The following is a 15,150-nucleotide window of genomic DNA, read 5'->3' as shown; positions in this document are numbered from 1 at the left end:
GTTGAAACAGAATATTAAGTATTGAATAACATTCATGACAAAAGTGGTGGAGGTCAAACATAATTATATTTAAAACAATCAACAGCAAACCCAAAGGACTCAAGTACAGTCTTTATAAACTATTTTTTTCTCCTTTACGTCTTATATATACATTTCTTTCTTATAGTCCGTGAGCTAGTATTACAGCACATGTTTGATAATGCTTTTATAAAAAAAAAAAAAAAAAAATGTAGCACGCAAGTGATAACGTTGAAAAGCATAATGTACTTACTATGGCATAGAATAACAGTTGTATCTCGAGAAAATCAGCATTAAGGTATCTGCTATGGTCCAACGCATTCATCTCGTAACACTACACCATGCCCCGTGATTTTCATATTATGCGAAAGTTGACTTTGAGAGAGTCACAACGTTATAAATTACATAAAATACATATGAAGGAATCGTATAACCCCGTAGCGGCTTTGAATTACTGCCAAAATACTACTGAGTAAAAAAAATATTATAATAAATATCAATGTATAAGATAATGCATAAGACAAACATTTTTCCAAACAACAATAATTTAATAAATACTTGAACTATAACAATAGTGAATAACGAAATACTAATTAAAACAACATACCTTCAACATGTGACGCATCACTGCACCCAGGCACACGGCTGATACAAACAGTTTCAACATGTGTACATTTGAAAAAAATATATCAGAGTATATGTAAGGAACCTAAGAATAAAAACAATAACGTAACACTATTAGAAGACTACCAGTTGTCAGAATATTAGCTTCACCAGCTAAACGGGTAGCGAGGGATGATGAACTTACATAATCGCATGAAATTTCAACATTTGTTTGCACATTACCAACAACGCTCATTGTTTCATCACTTGCAGTTACCAAGGATCCAGTTAATTTACATAACTGATCAGCAGAAGCTACCAATTCATCATTGAATTCTGATTGCGATGACACAGACGGAAATATGGATCCCACACCAAAACATCAGATGAATCTCCTGGTCTAGTACCATTACAGTTTCCCATCGTACGTTTTTTTTTTTTCTATACGACATAATACCAACCAAAACTAACAATCTACTACGTAAAGTATTAATGAACGTATAGTATTAATGAGCAAAATAAAAGTCATAACAATAGTATAACAACCCATTTACGCCAACAAATGCAGAGCAACAACACAATCCATGTAATGTACAAAAACATAGTATACCCCTTTTTATAATCAACTGCATATGCAGTCTACAACACAATCCATGTAAGTTTTCCTTTTTTCAGTTGACATGACGCTTACCCGGAAGGCACCCGTACCACAAAATATTACCTCTTTAGCAGACCATGGATCCAAGATCAACTTATTTTCACCTAACGCTTCAATGAATCATAACATGTTTTTGTAATTTGAACATGTGCTTCAAGTATTATTACCCAGCTTTAATACCAGGCCTTTATCATCTTAATGAATCATCACCATAACATCGATCTTTATACAACAACAGTCAGAAGAGGAAAAATAGTGAGCAATTATTGAGAATAAGTCTGGATATGACCAAGTATTGTGGGTCACGTTTAAATATTCCTAGTTATTAGTTAAGTTGAAATTGTATTCCTTATTTTTAGTCCAATAACGTTCGTGTAGGCTAGTTGCATTTTTATCGTTTTTCAGTTATTTCTGTAAGGCTATATATAGCCATCTCTGGTTGAATAAAAGGTCAAGCATTTTTGCTATATCAATTCTCTAGTTATCGCATACTATTACAATTGGTATCAAGAGCAAAATACTTTACAAAATCAATACGTTGCAATCGTTCAAAGATCAGATGGCAGAAGAGAAGTCACTCATTCAAATCCCACGTTTCGATGGTCACTATGACCACTGGAGCGAGCTTATGGAGAATCTGATACGTTCAAAAGGATTGTGGTACATCATCGAGAAGGGTGTAGAAGAACCAAAAGAGGGTGTCACAATGAGTGACGCAGAACAGAAGGCATACGATAGCAATCGTATGAAGGATCACCAAGTCAAGCACGTCTTGTTCCAAGCGTTAGATCGAGAGGTATTCGAGCAAATCTTGGACCGGAGAAATTCCAAGGTTGTGTGGGAATCCATGAAAGCAAAGTTTGGAGGAAATTCAAAGGTGAAAAAGTCTCTGTTGAATTCGTTGAGGAGAGAATTCGAAGTTTTGGCTATGAAAGGAGATGAAAGCATTGCGGAGTACTTTGCTAGAGTTATGGCGGTTTCAAATAAAATGAGGAGCAATGGAGAAGACATGCCTGATAAGAAAATTGTGGAGAAGATCATGAGAACTCTGACCGAAAAGTTTACATACGTAGTGGTGGCCATAGAAGAGGCACAGGACACGGACACCATGTCCATTGATGAGCTACAAAGCTCGTTGGTTGTACACGAGCAAAAGTTTAAACGCAGCAGCAGCGAAGGTGTCGATCATGCACTGAAAATTGAAGATTTTTCAGGAGGAAGAGGTAGAGGCAGAGGTCGAAATTCGTATCGAGGAAGGGGTCGTGGAAGAGGTCGATCTGGTAGCTTCGACAAATCAACCATTGAATGTTACAAATGCCATGGTTTAGGACATTTTCAATATGAATGTCCCCAATGGAGTAAGGAAGCGAACTATGCTGAATATGATGACCAAGATCAGATGTTACTGATGGCCCTTGAAGAACTCGAAAGCAAACCTGTCAAAAATATTTGGTTTCTTGACTCGGGGTGTTCGAATCACATGTGTGGTGATCGAGGTATATTTTTAATCTAGATACTTCGTTCTCCCATACGGTTAAACTCGGAAACAACTCCAGAATGAAAGTGGCAGGAAAAGGTTCAGTGAGACTCATGGTAGATAAGACTAATTTTGTAGTCAATGATGTGTATTTCATTCCTGAATTGCACAACAATCTGTTGAGCATCGGTCAGTTGCAGGGGTTTGGAGATTCTGTTTAAAAATGGAAAATGTAATATCTACCACCCACAAAAGGGTAGAATTGCAAGCTTGGGAGTGTCACCAAATAGAATGTACACTTTAATCACTGGTGAAGGAAAAGTGAAAGATGTTTAAAAACAAGTACGTGTGACCAATCAAGACTGTGGCATCATCGATATGGTCACTTGAGTTATACAGGGTTGAAGACCTTGTATCAAAAGAACATGGTGACTGGGTTACCGAGTGTTGCTGCTGATGAGATTATTTGTGACTCGTGTATGAAGGGAAAACAACACAGATTGGCGATACCAAAGGCGACTAAATGGAGAGCTAGTGAGAAGTTACAACAACTTCATGCGGATCTATGTGGTCCTATAACGCCTGCATCGAATAGTGATAAACGGTACATATTTTGTATTATAGATGATTTCTCAAGAAAGACGTGGGTGTATTTTTTGAAGGAGAAATCAGAAGCTCTTCATCACTTTAAGGTGTTTAAAGCTAGAGTGGAGAAAGAAGCAGATACGTTCATCAAATGCTTGAGGACGGATCGAGGAGGGGAATTTAATTCCACTGAATTCAATGAGTTTTGTAAGCTGAATGGAATTAAAAGACAGCTTACCACAGCTTATACGCCCCAACAGAATGGCGTCGCCGAGCGCAAAAATCGAACGATTATGAATCTTGTTAGATCAATTATGATAGAGAAGGATGTTCCAAAGACGTTTTGGCCCGAGGCTGTAAAGTGGGTAAACCATGTACTCAATCGATCTCCAACTTTAGCAGTTAAAGATGTTACTCCCGAAGAGGCATGGGGTGGAATCAAACCAAGTGTAGACTACTTCAGAGTTTTTGGTTGCATAGGGCATGTACATGTGCCTGATGCAAAGAGAAACAAGCTCGAAAACAAGAGTGTATGATGCGTATTACTTGGTTTCAGTGATGAATCCAAGGGTTACCGTATGTATGATCCGGTTGCGAAGAAAATTATCACAAGTCGAGATGTTATATTTGATGAAAATCAAAGTTGGAAGTGGGACGAAAGTTATGCTGCTGTTCAACAGATACAGTTAAGTTGGGAAGATGAAATGGATGAATTAGAAGAAAGCAATGAAGATGGGCAAGAACAACAAAATAATGCAAGTACTAGTGAAGCAAATGAAACTGAAACGAACGCTAGTGCATCAAATGAAACTGAAACGAATGTCATAGCAAGAGAGGGCAGAATTTTAAGAGACAGACATCCTCCCATATGGTCACAAGATTATGTTTCGGGTGAAGGGTTATCCGACGAAGAAGAAGAAACAGACATGATGATGATGATGATTTCTTCAGATCCTACCAATTTTGAAGAAGCTGCAAGAGATCATAGGTGGAAGCTAGCTATGGATGAAGAAATCAAAGCTATTGAAAGAAACAAGACTTGGAGTCTGGTCACATTACCTGCGGGAGCCAAGTGCTTAGGCGTGAAATGGATATATAAAACTAAACTCAATGAAGCTGGTGATATCGACAAGTATAAAGCTCAGTTAGTGGTGAAAGGATACTCTCAAGAACATGGGGTAGATTATGATGAAGTTTACGCACCCGTTGCTCGATTGGACACGGTGAGAATGATCGTTGCTCTTGCTGCATCTTATGGATGGAAACTTCATCAGCTTGATGTCAAATCAGCCTTTCTTCATGGTGAATTGAATGAAGACGTGTTTGTACAGCAGCCTATGGGATACGAGAAAATGGGAAGTGAAGATAAGGTATATAAACTACACAAAGCATTGTACGGCTTAAAACAGGCGCCAAGGGCCTGGTTTAGCCGGATCGAGTCCTATTTTGCTCAAGAAGGTTTTAAAGCGAGTTCTAGTGAGCAGACATTGTTTGTTAAACAAGATGGAGGTAATATTCTAATTGTTAGTATTTATGTTGACGATCTCTTATTTACTAGCAATGATAAAGTGATGGTGGATAACTTCAAAATCTCGATGAAAAGAGAGTTTGAAATGACTGATTTGGGCGAAATGAAATTCTTCCTTGGAATTGAGGTTATTCAACGAAGTGATGGGGTATTTATATGCCAAAGAAAATATGCAAATGAAATATTGGAGCGGTTTGGACTGTTGGAAAGCAATGCAGTTTGTAATCCAATGTCTACAGGTTTTAAACTTGATAAAGATCAGAATGGAGTCAAGGTAGATGCTACGCAGTACAAGCAAATGATTGGAAGCCTAGTGTACTTGTCAGCTACCCGTCCGGACATTACGTTTGCGGTTAGTATGGTGAGTCGCTTTATGTCAAGTCCCACACAGGTTCACTATTCTGTGGTTAAGAAAATATTGAGGTATGTAAAAGGAACCCATGATTATGGTATATTCTATAAAAGGGGAGGAAGTCTTGATTTGTTGGGGTTCACCGATAGTGACTATGCGGGCGATATCGAGGATAGCAGAAGCACTTCCGGTTACGTGTTCATGTTAAGTGGAGGAGCTGTAGCATGGTCATCAAAGAAGCAACCAATAGTCACGTTGTCAACAACCGAGGCCGAGTATGTTGCTGCGGTATCATGTGCTTGCCAAGGTATTTGGATGAAAAGAATTCTAGGGGAGATTGGTCAAGTGGAGGATAAAAGCTTAGTCATAAAGTGTGATAATACGTCGACCATAAAATTGTCCAAAAATTCTGTGTTCCATGGTAGAACTAAACACATACGTGTGAGGTATCATTGGCTTCGAGATCTTACTAGGGATGGTGAAGTACAGTTGGAGTTTTGTGGCACACGAGAACAGCTAGCGGACATAATGACAAAGGCTCTCAAGATGGATTGCTTTCAAAGGATACGCATGAAGATGGGCATACAAGCTGCAACTGATCTGAACTAAATTGGTAATGAAGTTTAGTTCAAGAGAGGGATTATTGAGAATAAGTCTAGATATGACCAAGTATTGTGGGTTACGTTTAAATATTCCTAGTTATTAGTTAAGTTGAAATTGTATTCCTTATTTTTAGTCCAATAACGTTCGTGTAGGCTAGTTGCATTTTTATCGTTTTTCAGTTATTTCTGTAAGGCTATATATAGCCATCTCTGGTTGAATAAAAGGTCAAGCATTTTTGCTATATCAATTCTCTAGTTATCGCATACTATTACAGCAATTAATCTCCAAATAGTATTTCATCACCAACATGTCATGTATAATTCAATACATTTAGAATTAATCCACACAACAATAGGTGTTTATTTTAAGTAACAAAAAAGCCCAAATTATTATTTATTTATGGGAAAATTGATTCAAAATGCATCGAACTTTCATCAAAATCCTTTTGTATACATTCAACTTTCGCGGCTTCTATTGTATGCATTCAACTTTGTATTTTCTCCTATTGTATGCATTCAGCCTGTCAGGTAACAGGTCACCAACATTAACTTTTTGATGTAGTTAGTCCCTCAACATAACGATCGTTAGTTATCATCCATGCTTTAGAACTTTAAATTTAGTTAACGGCCCATATTCTTATCCAATGTACCCTAGTGACCCAAAATCCCCCTAGAACTCTAAAATGAGTTTATAAACCTGTTGGAAACTTCAATTTTCCAAAAAAAGTGTAAACGGATCGAAATGGACAATTATGACCCAAATGGATCATAATTTCTCACTTTAATCAAATTATGTTCAAGACTCGTTTTCAAAATACCAAAACATGATTTGTTTAAATATTTTGTTGTTGAATAATTTGTGTAATTAACAAACGAAGTTCAATTATGAACTTTGTATTTGCATTTGAGTATATATTGATTAGGACCGAAGAAAATATATAGATGTTGTATACGTAGTATTGTTTATTGCCATAGTTGAGGTTTAAAGTGACTAGGAATCAATGAAGTTGGTTACACAACCCATAGGACATAGGTGGTGCGTGTTCAAAAACAAAATGTAAAGAATGAAAGAACCATGAATAAATGATTTTAACTAAGGAAGCTTAAAATTAAAACTTGAAACATATAGAATTAGATGAGAATTCTATCCAGCAGCTCCATGCCTCATCTATAAACATGATGGTTATGGTTTGTATTTCCAAAACATAATTTTGAACCAACTTCGATGTAAAAGAGTTTTGGATTCGATAACTCACTTTCACTCCCTTGCCAGCTCGGTAACAGGTTTATTGGGTGATATGCATTGCACAAGTTCTACGACAAAGCCTTGGTAACTCGTCGTTATTATTAGCAAACATTACAATTTTGACCCATTTACTATAAATGGGTCGATTTGTATATGTTTATTTTAAACGGAGATCAAGTTCCTTATTAATTCATTTGAAGTCCTTTTGTAAATGCATGTGTGTCCCTAATCATGTAATCGTGCGTTAAGTTGTCGGGTATAGAGGATGGTTAAGTTGAAGGACTAATGAAATTATAGTTTACAAATATGAGAGACTAAAGATGTAAATATCTAGAAGGTGACCTAGAAGGTAACCTGTTATAGCTGGTTGAATGCATACAATAGGAGAAAATACAAAGTTGAATGCATACAATAGAACCCGCGAAAGTTGAATGTATACAAAAGGATTTTGATGAAAGTTCGATGCATTTTGAATCAATTTTCCCTTTATTTATTGTAAAAAAAGCCAAGATATATGATTAATATGCAAAAGGAATATGTACAATGTACCATACAGGCAACTACCAACCAGATAAGATTACAGGAAAAAAACAGAACACGACATGGAGAGCCTAAAACCAACACATAAACACATGAGCACAAGAAGTAAAATGGGTCAGGTGAAAAACACAGGCCATACGAACACTGAAACACAAAAAGATTGATGGGCCAGGTGACTAACATAACCCATACAAGTTTAAAACTGAAGAGGCAGAGGCACCCAAGATCACCCAAGATCAGATGATGAGATAGCATCTGATAGTGGAACAAATACCATTAAATCAGGCATGAAGTCGAGTTCAACAACCACTTTAGAGCTACCCGACCATTCCAAATTAATTAAAACATCATCACTTACAATTGGCTATCTATAATTTTACTCTAAACAAACGTAGGGTTATATGTAATTGATGGCTAAACTCGAATTGATAAAAAGTATTATATAGCATTCTATAATGAAAAAGTAAGCATATTAAGTTGACTAGACAAATTAAATCACCTCATTTATTAAGAAAACTACCTTTTAAGACATGATGATGCCGCATATGGTGCTCGGACTGAATGATCGTGACGATTGTGTACCAATTAACCATGTAAAACCTTCATCGTCAAATTTCAAGTTTGTTAAACGCCTTCTACAGTATAAATACTATGGAAACAATTGTATATCCAAATAATTCCAAGGAAATTACATGAATTTAATCATTTTTTTATTTTAAAATACAATATACAATGCAGTATTCATTATTGAAACTCAATCTTTGGACATGATACACATACCCGATACTAAGATTATGAAACTTATATCTTCAAAGATGGTAAGGAATGATTCTACAGTTATATAGCAGCAAAAAAATATTAGAAGAATAATACTTATTTATATAACTATTTATAGAGAAAACCAACTCAACATACCCATTGAAAAAAAAGGAAAATAACAGGAACCCGAAAAACAATTAAAAACATTAATATTAGAATTGATTATTATATCCGATATCCGATACATACCTGAAAACTTAGGTGAATTTTTGTTTTTATCCAATCTTGCTGAAATCGGTATGAAGCGACGTTGAAGTAGATCTTCTGTGTAGGATTGTTGTTGTTTATAATGAAGGATCGATATAAAGATCGATTAGGTGAATGTAACCGGATGCATAGCAGGATTGAAGTAAAAACCCTAATAAAGAAGATGAGGAATAGTGTTAAAATCGTTGATGGAATTTTTGGATCGAAAATAGATGATGAATTGCTCTTCTGGCGATTGATTTATTGGTTTATCAATCGCACCTGATTGATTCAGGATCATATATCGAGTTGTTTTCTGGTTTAATCTATTGATGTATTAGGTTTACAGGACAAGGAGCGAAGAGCAGGCGTTGGAGGAGAAGAGAGTAGGGTATTCTGCATTGTGTTTTGAGAGAAAGGTCGATTCCATTCGCCAGTGTGGATACTAGTTAAGGTAATTGTGATTTAGAGGGATTAACACATCAGCAGGCTTGATTAAGATTTAATTAAGGCTTGACACGTCAGCTAAACCTTCACGATTTATAAGATGTTATAGATAGATTATAGATAGATTATAGATTATAGATATAGATTATAGATAGATAGATAGATAGATAGATAGATTATAGATAGATAATTTGTTGTTCCTGTCACTGTTCAACAAATGAATAACAATTAACAAGCCGTGACTTAAAATTTGATATTATCCTTTATATTTGTTATTTAATAAACATAAACATATTATATTTATATTATTATATTTATATTTAGAAGTTTATAATTCATACGATTGTATAACATAATTCATATAAGTTAACAAATTAAATTTACATATGATTTATTTTCAAATTATTATTATTATTATTATTATTATTATTATTATTATTATTATTATTATTATTATTATTATTATTATTATTATTATTATTATTATATTATTGTTATTAAATTATTATTATTGTCACTTATGTGTTATATACCAATATCATATTATTATTATTATTATTATTATTATTATTATTATTATTATTATTATTATTATTATTATTATTATTATTATTATTATTATTATTATTATTATTATTAAGTTAATAATTAAAATTAATATCCTTGATAAAAAAAAATTTATACATAGGTGCAGGTTAGGTAAATAATATATTTTTCGACGTCGCAGGCGGGTCATGATATATCAAGCTCAATGCAGGTAAAATCAAACTCGTAAATCTGTGATATCCATTAGTAACCCGTGGTACACTGTTAACGCTCATACTTATATTTTTTACACATTGTTAAACTGATAATTTTAAACACTCTGCATATATTTCTGAGTTTTGTTGTTGTGTTAGCGTTTTTGATTAGTTAGATTATATATTTTTATGCTTCACGTTGTTGCTATCAGCAGGTTACGAGAATTGACTAAAAATAAACCAGTTGACGGGTATACGGGCCCGCCAAATAAATGAAGATTTATTATGGGTGGGTCGTTATAATGTAATTTGTCTTACTTGTATTATTATACATTTCCTATAAAAGTATATTGAATCTAACATTGATTTATGCTAAAATTTGCGAATGCGCGGGTTATAAACTAGTACTATATATAATTTTGGCAATGTTGCTCACATCACTATTGCTGACGGGCACACTATGATGATGAGTTTCTATAATTTTATGATGTCATTTTTAAAAAGTGTTTTATTATTTCTCAAATGTTATAATAAATAAATAAATATTTTATCGATTTGTTAATCTGTATTGAAAAGAGAAAGATTTGATAGATTGATTCTTGAAGATGCATTTGGTAAGTTCGGGATTATTAGCGAGGTCAAGAGTTAGCCCGAGAGAAGGTACATTTGATGCCCTGTACAAAATCAACGTGTACGGATCATCAACAACAGGATTATTACAAGGTCAAACACTATATGCTGTTTTAAAAAAAGTTTTGCATTCATAAGAAAAGGTGATGTCTTAACCAACATCAAATGTTTTACAACGAAAGTATGCTTCTATGAATAGAAGCAATTAATGATAGTACGTGACCCAATGGTCGTTACGAATACATTGTTCAAAAGTAATAAAGTTTGTGAATGCAAGATAAACGTTTCATGCGAAGACATCTCTAACACAAGCAGCGGGTGTCTACAGCAAGACTACAACAGCGGAAGCAAACAAACCTCTTAAGCACCTGAGAAAAACATGCTTAAAAAGGTCAACACAAAGGTTGGTGAGCTATAGTTTAACGTAACAGTAATGTAAGGTAGGCCACGAGATTTCAGTGTTTCAAAATAGTATGAAAAGTATATGTATAACCGTGGGCACTTGGTAACCAACTTAACGTAAATAACACCCTCTAAAAGTACACTTGACGAGTGTGTAAGTTTACGAAGTATTAAACACCCGTTAAATGCTAGCACGACTAGCCCGAGTGGGGATGTCAAACCCTATGGATCCATATCTAAGATTCGCGTTCACCGGTTCAAAAACCAATGACTAAACGTTACCGAGCTAAGGAGAAAGTTTATGCCGTTATATAACCCACACATATATAAAGTTTAAGTACTTGTGCTTAGTATGTAAAACGTAAAATGCGCATGTATTCTCAGTTCCTAAAATAGTTAAAGTAAAAAAGGATGATATAACTCACAGTGAAAAGTAGTAAAGTTGATTCGGGAAAGTAAGCAAGTAGTTTGTCCAAAAGGTCCTCAACCTAAGTCAAAAGTTACTAAGTCAGTAAATCGTTCCCAAAGGTTTAAAAGTATGTAAATTAAGTCTTAAGTATCATCATCATTCATCATTAATCAAAAAGTGTAAAGTAAGTTTCATTCAAGAATAGAGACTGAAGCAAAGGTTGAATTCATTCAGTCGCCACGACCTCTATACAAACTGAAATGAGGTGAGACCAATGGCCATGGCTCCGTATATGATTCCCCTAGAGGATGACCAATTTACAGAACCAAACTCATCTTCGTTTGACCGTGGCAACAGTTTAAGTGCGAGTAGGTCAGAAATTTCAGCACAACGTTAAAAGGGTGTAGTGACTTTCGGGAGGCCATAAATCCTAAACCGTAACTTGGATTAAGACGAGGCCTAAATGGAAAATCATCTACTCGAACCGAACTAGCTGGAAATTAACTTTTCCAGTAGCTCAGGTCACTGATCAAACCCGGAAAACAGTAGGTAAGGTGCTCCGGTGGGTTCTTGGTGCTTGATGCTCATCACGGTCCTCATCCTTGATGCGTATAGCTTCAAGTGTACAACTCGTTGATGTGATTGCATCATCTTTACCAAGTTTTGACCATCATAAAACTAGTGTAAGTCTAAGATATGTAGCACAACTCACTTAAGAGTTGTATGAAAGTTGATGAACCAAAGTTATATCAAGATCTTAGATCCGACACATACATGAGTTCTAATAGTAATATTAAGCTATAAACTTGAAAGTAAACTAAATAAACAAGATCTTAAGTAGTAGAACTTAGATCTTAGTTAGATCTTAAAGATCCTAGACTAGAAAGTCTAGATCTAGTGTTCTTAAGTTAGATCCTAAGTTATAGAACTTGAATCTTCACTTTAATGAAACCATAAGTTATGAAAGTTAGATTTTTATCTTGTAAAATGTATATAAGCTTATAAGCTCTTGTTTATAACAAAATTAGAAGACCATAAGTTACAGAAACTTAGATCCAATATAAGTGTATGAAGTTATAACTAAAAAGTTATACTACTATGTTCTTGAACTTACAAAGTTTAACTTTAGTTTCAAGAAATATGAGATCAAGTTTAACTAGTAATACTTGACCAAAGTAATAATTAAAATACTTATAAAAGAAAGAAATAAACTAATTCTACAAGTATTATGTTCATATTTGTTTCATACTTAAGAAGATTCAAATCAAAGTTTGGATCTTAAGAAAATAAACTTCAAGTCTACAAAACATGAACATAAGTATGATTATAAAGCTTATGAACTTTTAGATCTTTAAAATATTTAAGTGTAGAACCATAAACTAACAAGTTTAGATTCTTGTTCTTGGTTCTTCATCAAACAAAAGGTAGAAGTAACCAAGATTACATGAAGATACAAGCAAGAAAACTTGATCTTTAACAACAACAAACAACAAGTAACAAAACAAGTAAGAATGATGATGCTAGTAATTCGGTTTTAGTGGAAGAAAAAGAAAGAAAATAAAGTCTTGTTACTTACAAGTTTGAGAGAAAAGTGAGAGTAAAAGAAGTGTAAGTAATGAAGTGTGTAAAATGAAATGAAACTTGCAAATAAGTAGCAAAGAAAAATTGAAAATGGAACTCCCTCCTAGCCTACACAAATCGTCGGCCAAGAGCTCCCAAAGGGGGAAGTCAAAAGTTAACTTTCAAGTGTTGGGAGATGGTGTAAGCTTAAAATGGATTAAAGTTAAATTGCATGGGAAAGAGGTGTAAGCATGCTTGTGACAAGTCTCCTCATTCACTAATTAATCTAGTTTAAGTCTTAATAATTCACTAGCTTAATGATGGGCTAACTAGTCCATTAAGAAAGTAGGGTGGGCTTCCAAGTCCATGTCCATTGATAAAGGCCCAAGTCCAAGTATGTAACAATTAAATAAATAAGGCCCAAGTAATTAACTACTTGCATTAGTTAATTAAAAATATTTAATAATAATTAATTATGAATGTAAATAATATTCAAAATATTATTCGTGAAAAGTACGTGTGTCACAAAGAGAAGTCGGGACATGTAAAGTCAAATACGGTAACAAGTAAAATGTATAAAAAAATACATTTATTAAAGCGCAAATATTAATAATAAATATTAATAATTAAAGTTGGAAAATCCAGGGTCGTTACAGTACACTCTCATCAAATTTAGCCTCGATCGGTTGCTTATAAAGTTGTTCGTTCGATGAATGTTTCCTTGGTATTTGGTAAGGAGATCTTCGTGTGTTGGCCATCTAAATCTCGCTTACCGTTTGGTTCTTAATCTGGGTATATTGTCGTGAATCAAACACCTGTCTTAAGGGTGTGTTTGCATTTCAATTATGAGATCATTAAGAGGCTTAAGATAAGTGTACTTGTGGTTGAAAAGGTCCCAATCTCGATATCTAAACGTGTGGTGTCAAAATCAGAGAGGCGTCCTCGTAACACATTTGTAACTGGAGGCCCTTGGGTTTTATGGTGGTCTATTCCGATGATAAAAACGTAGCCACGCTCACAGATGATCACTCTGTAGTAGATGATCTCCTGGTCATCGACCCTTTTTCTAACAGGTCCGAGGCCTTCCTCAAAAAAAATTTCAACGACCACGACTTATAACCGAAAAATGACAATTTTTTTATGTTGTGTGGCGCATCAAGTTCAGGTGCGGCACACCTGAAACCTACTGCCACGACTCTGCCCTTTTAATTGTTGTGGTGTGGTGCACAAATTCTAGGTGTGATGCACCACGTGCTGATGACCCGTTTTCAACCTTTTTCAAACACTTCAGACAAAATCTGGAGATCCATTTTGACACTCGCACTCCCAAAACACTTCAACCCATTTAAATACAAAATATAGCACCAGATCAACATTTCAAATGTATTAAACCATTACACACATCCATTAGGTGTAATCTTACCCATTATCACAAAAGTAATACATATAACCCATTACAAATGAAGGTGATTAATTTGACCCATTTACATTATAAGCGTATCAAGAGCCAATTCTTGGAATATATGTTACCATTCCACAAGCAACAAACAAAATGTACACTAGCATAATATTCCCATCCAAAAGCATATCCATATATAGAAACAATCTATCCATCACAAGTACTCTTACCCTTGCCCGCGCCGGAATCTATAAAACGATAAACAACAACGATAAGCTATGCGCTTAGTGAATACATTACATACATATACTTTAATAAACCTATAAAGATAAGTAAAATCTCATACCACATCATAACATCAAGCATACCATCAAACAATCATACAAACAACACATACTCGTAAGGTTTGTCACATCCACCCGGGAAATAAACCTTACAATCGGTATGACATGTCACATCTACCCGGGAACCATGTCAATACCCGCCTGTCACATCCACCCGGGATCCAGGAAACCGATGGTGAACCATGGATCATAAACTCGTCGCATCCACCCGAGAACCGAGCCATCATCAATACAAGACTTGTCACATCCACCCGGGAACCAAGTCTTATCTCCAACAACAATTTCACATATAATATGAGATCTTGTCATATCCACCCGGGAACCAAGTCTCATTTTCAACACAATTTCACATATCAATAAAAGTGTACCAACTTATATGCATATAATGTACTCACCTTGAACTCGGGCAACCTACACAACCAAGCAAGTTCCAAGCAATTCATATAAACACATATACATACACACAAATCACAATCTATTCACACTTGGTCAACTAAGATCCATAACACCTAGGGTTTACCTTATTAACCCATAAAACCCATTTTGACCCTACTTGACTAAAAACACAAGACTTACAAATTGTAATTCTATTCATTTCATATACT

At 34.8% G+C, this 15,150-nt stretch overlaps 1 protein-coding gene across 1 annotated transcript; it reads left to right on the top strand.

Moving 5' to 3' along the window:
• The first annotated feature begins 1,838 nt into the window (after positions 1–1,838).
• On the top strand, positions 1,839–3,877 carry LOC139860338 (uncharacterized). The gene is made up of 2 exons (XM_071849107.1): positions 1,839–2,775; positions 3,156–3,877. The coding sequence occupies exons 1-2, from the start codon at positions 1,839–1,841 to the stop codon at positions 3,875–3,877; spliced, it is 1,659 nt and encodes a 552-aa protein (XP_071705208.1).
• The last annotated feature ends 11,273 nt before the right edge of the window (positions 3,878–15,150 follow it).

The sequence above is a fragment of the Rutidosis leptorrhynchoides genome, chromosome 7, assembly GCF_046630445.1.
Source record: "Rutidosis leptorrhynchoides isolate AG116_Rl617_1_P2 chromosome 7, CSIRO_AGI_Rlap_v1, whole genome shotgun sequence".
NCBI classification, from domain to species: domain Eukaryota; kingdom Viridiplantae; phylum Streptophyta; class Magnoliopsida; order Asterales; family Asteraceae; genus Rutidosis; species Rutidosis leptorrhynchoides.
The sequence above is the reverse complement of the archived record's forward strand: the minus strand, read 5'-3'. Positions and strand labels throughout refer to the sequence as shown.

Coding starts and splice junctions, on each gene's coding strand:
- LOC139860338 (XM_071849107.1), top strand. CDS start 1,839: ATGGCAGAAGAGAAGTCACTCATTCAAATCCCACGTTTCGATGGTCAC. Junction 2,776..3,155: donor TCACATGTGTGGTGATCGAG/GTATATTTTTAA, acceptor TGAGTTATACAG/GGTTGAAGACCTTGTATCAA.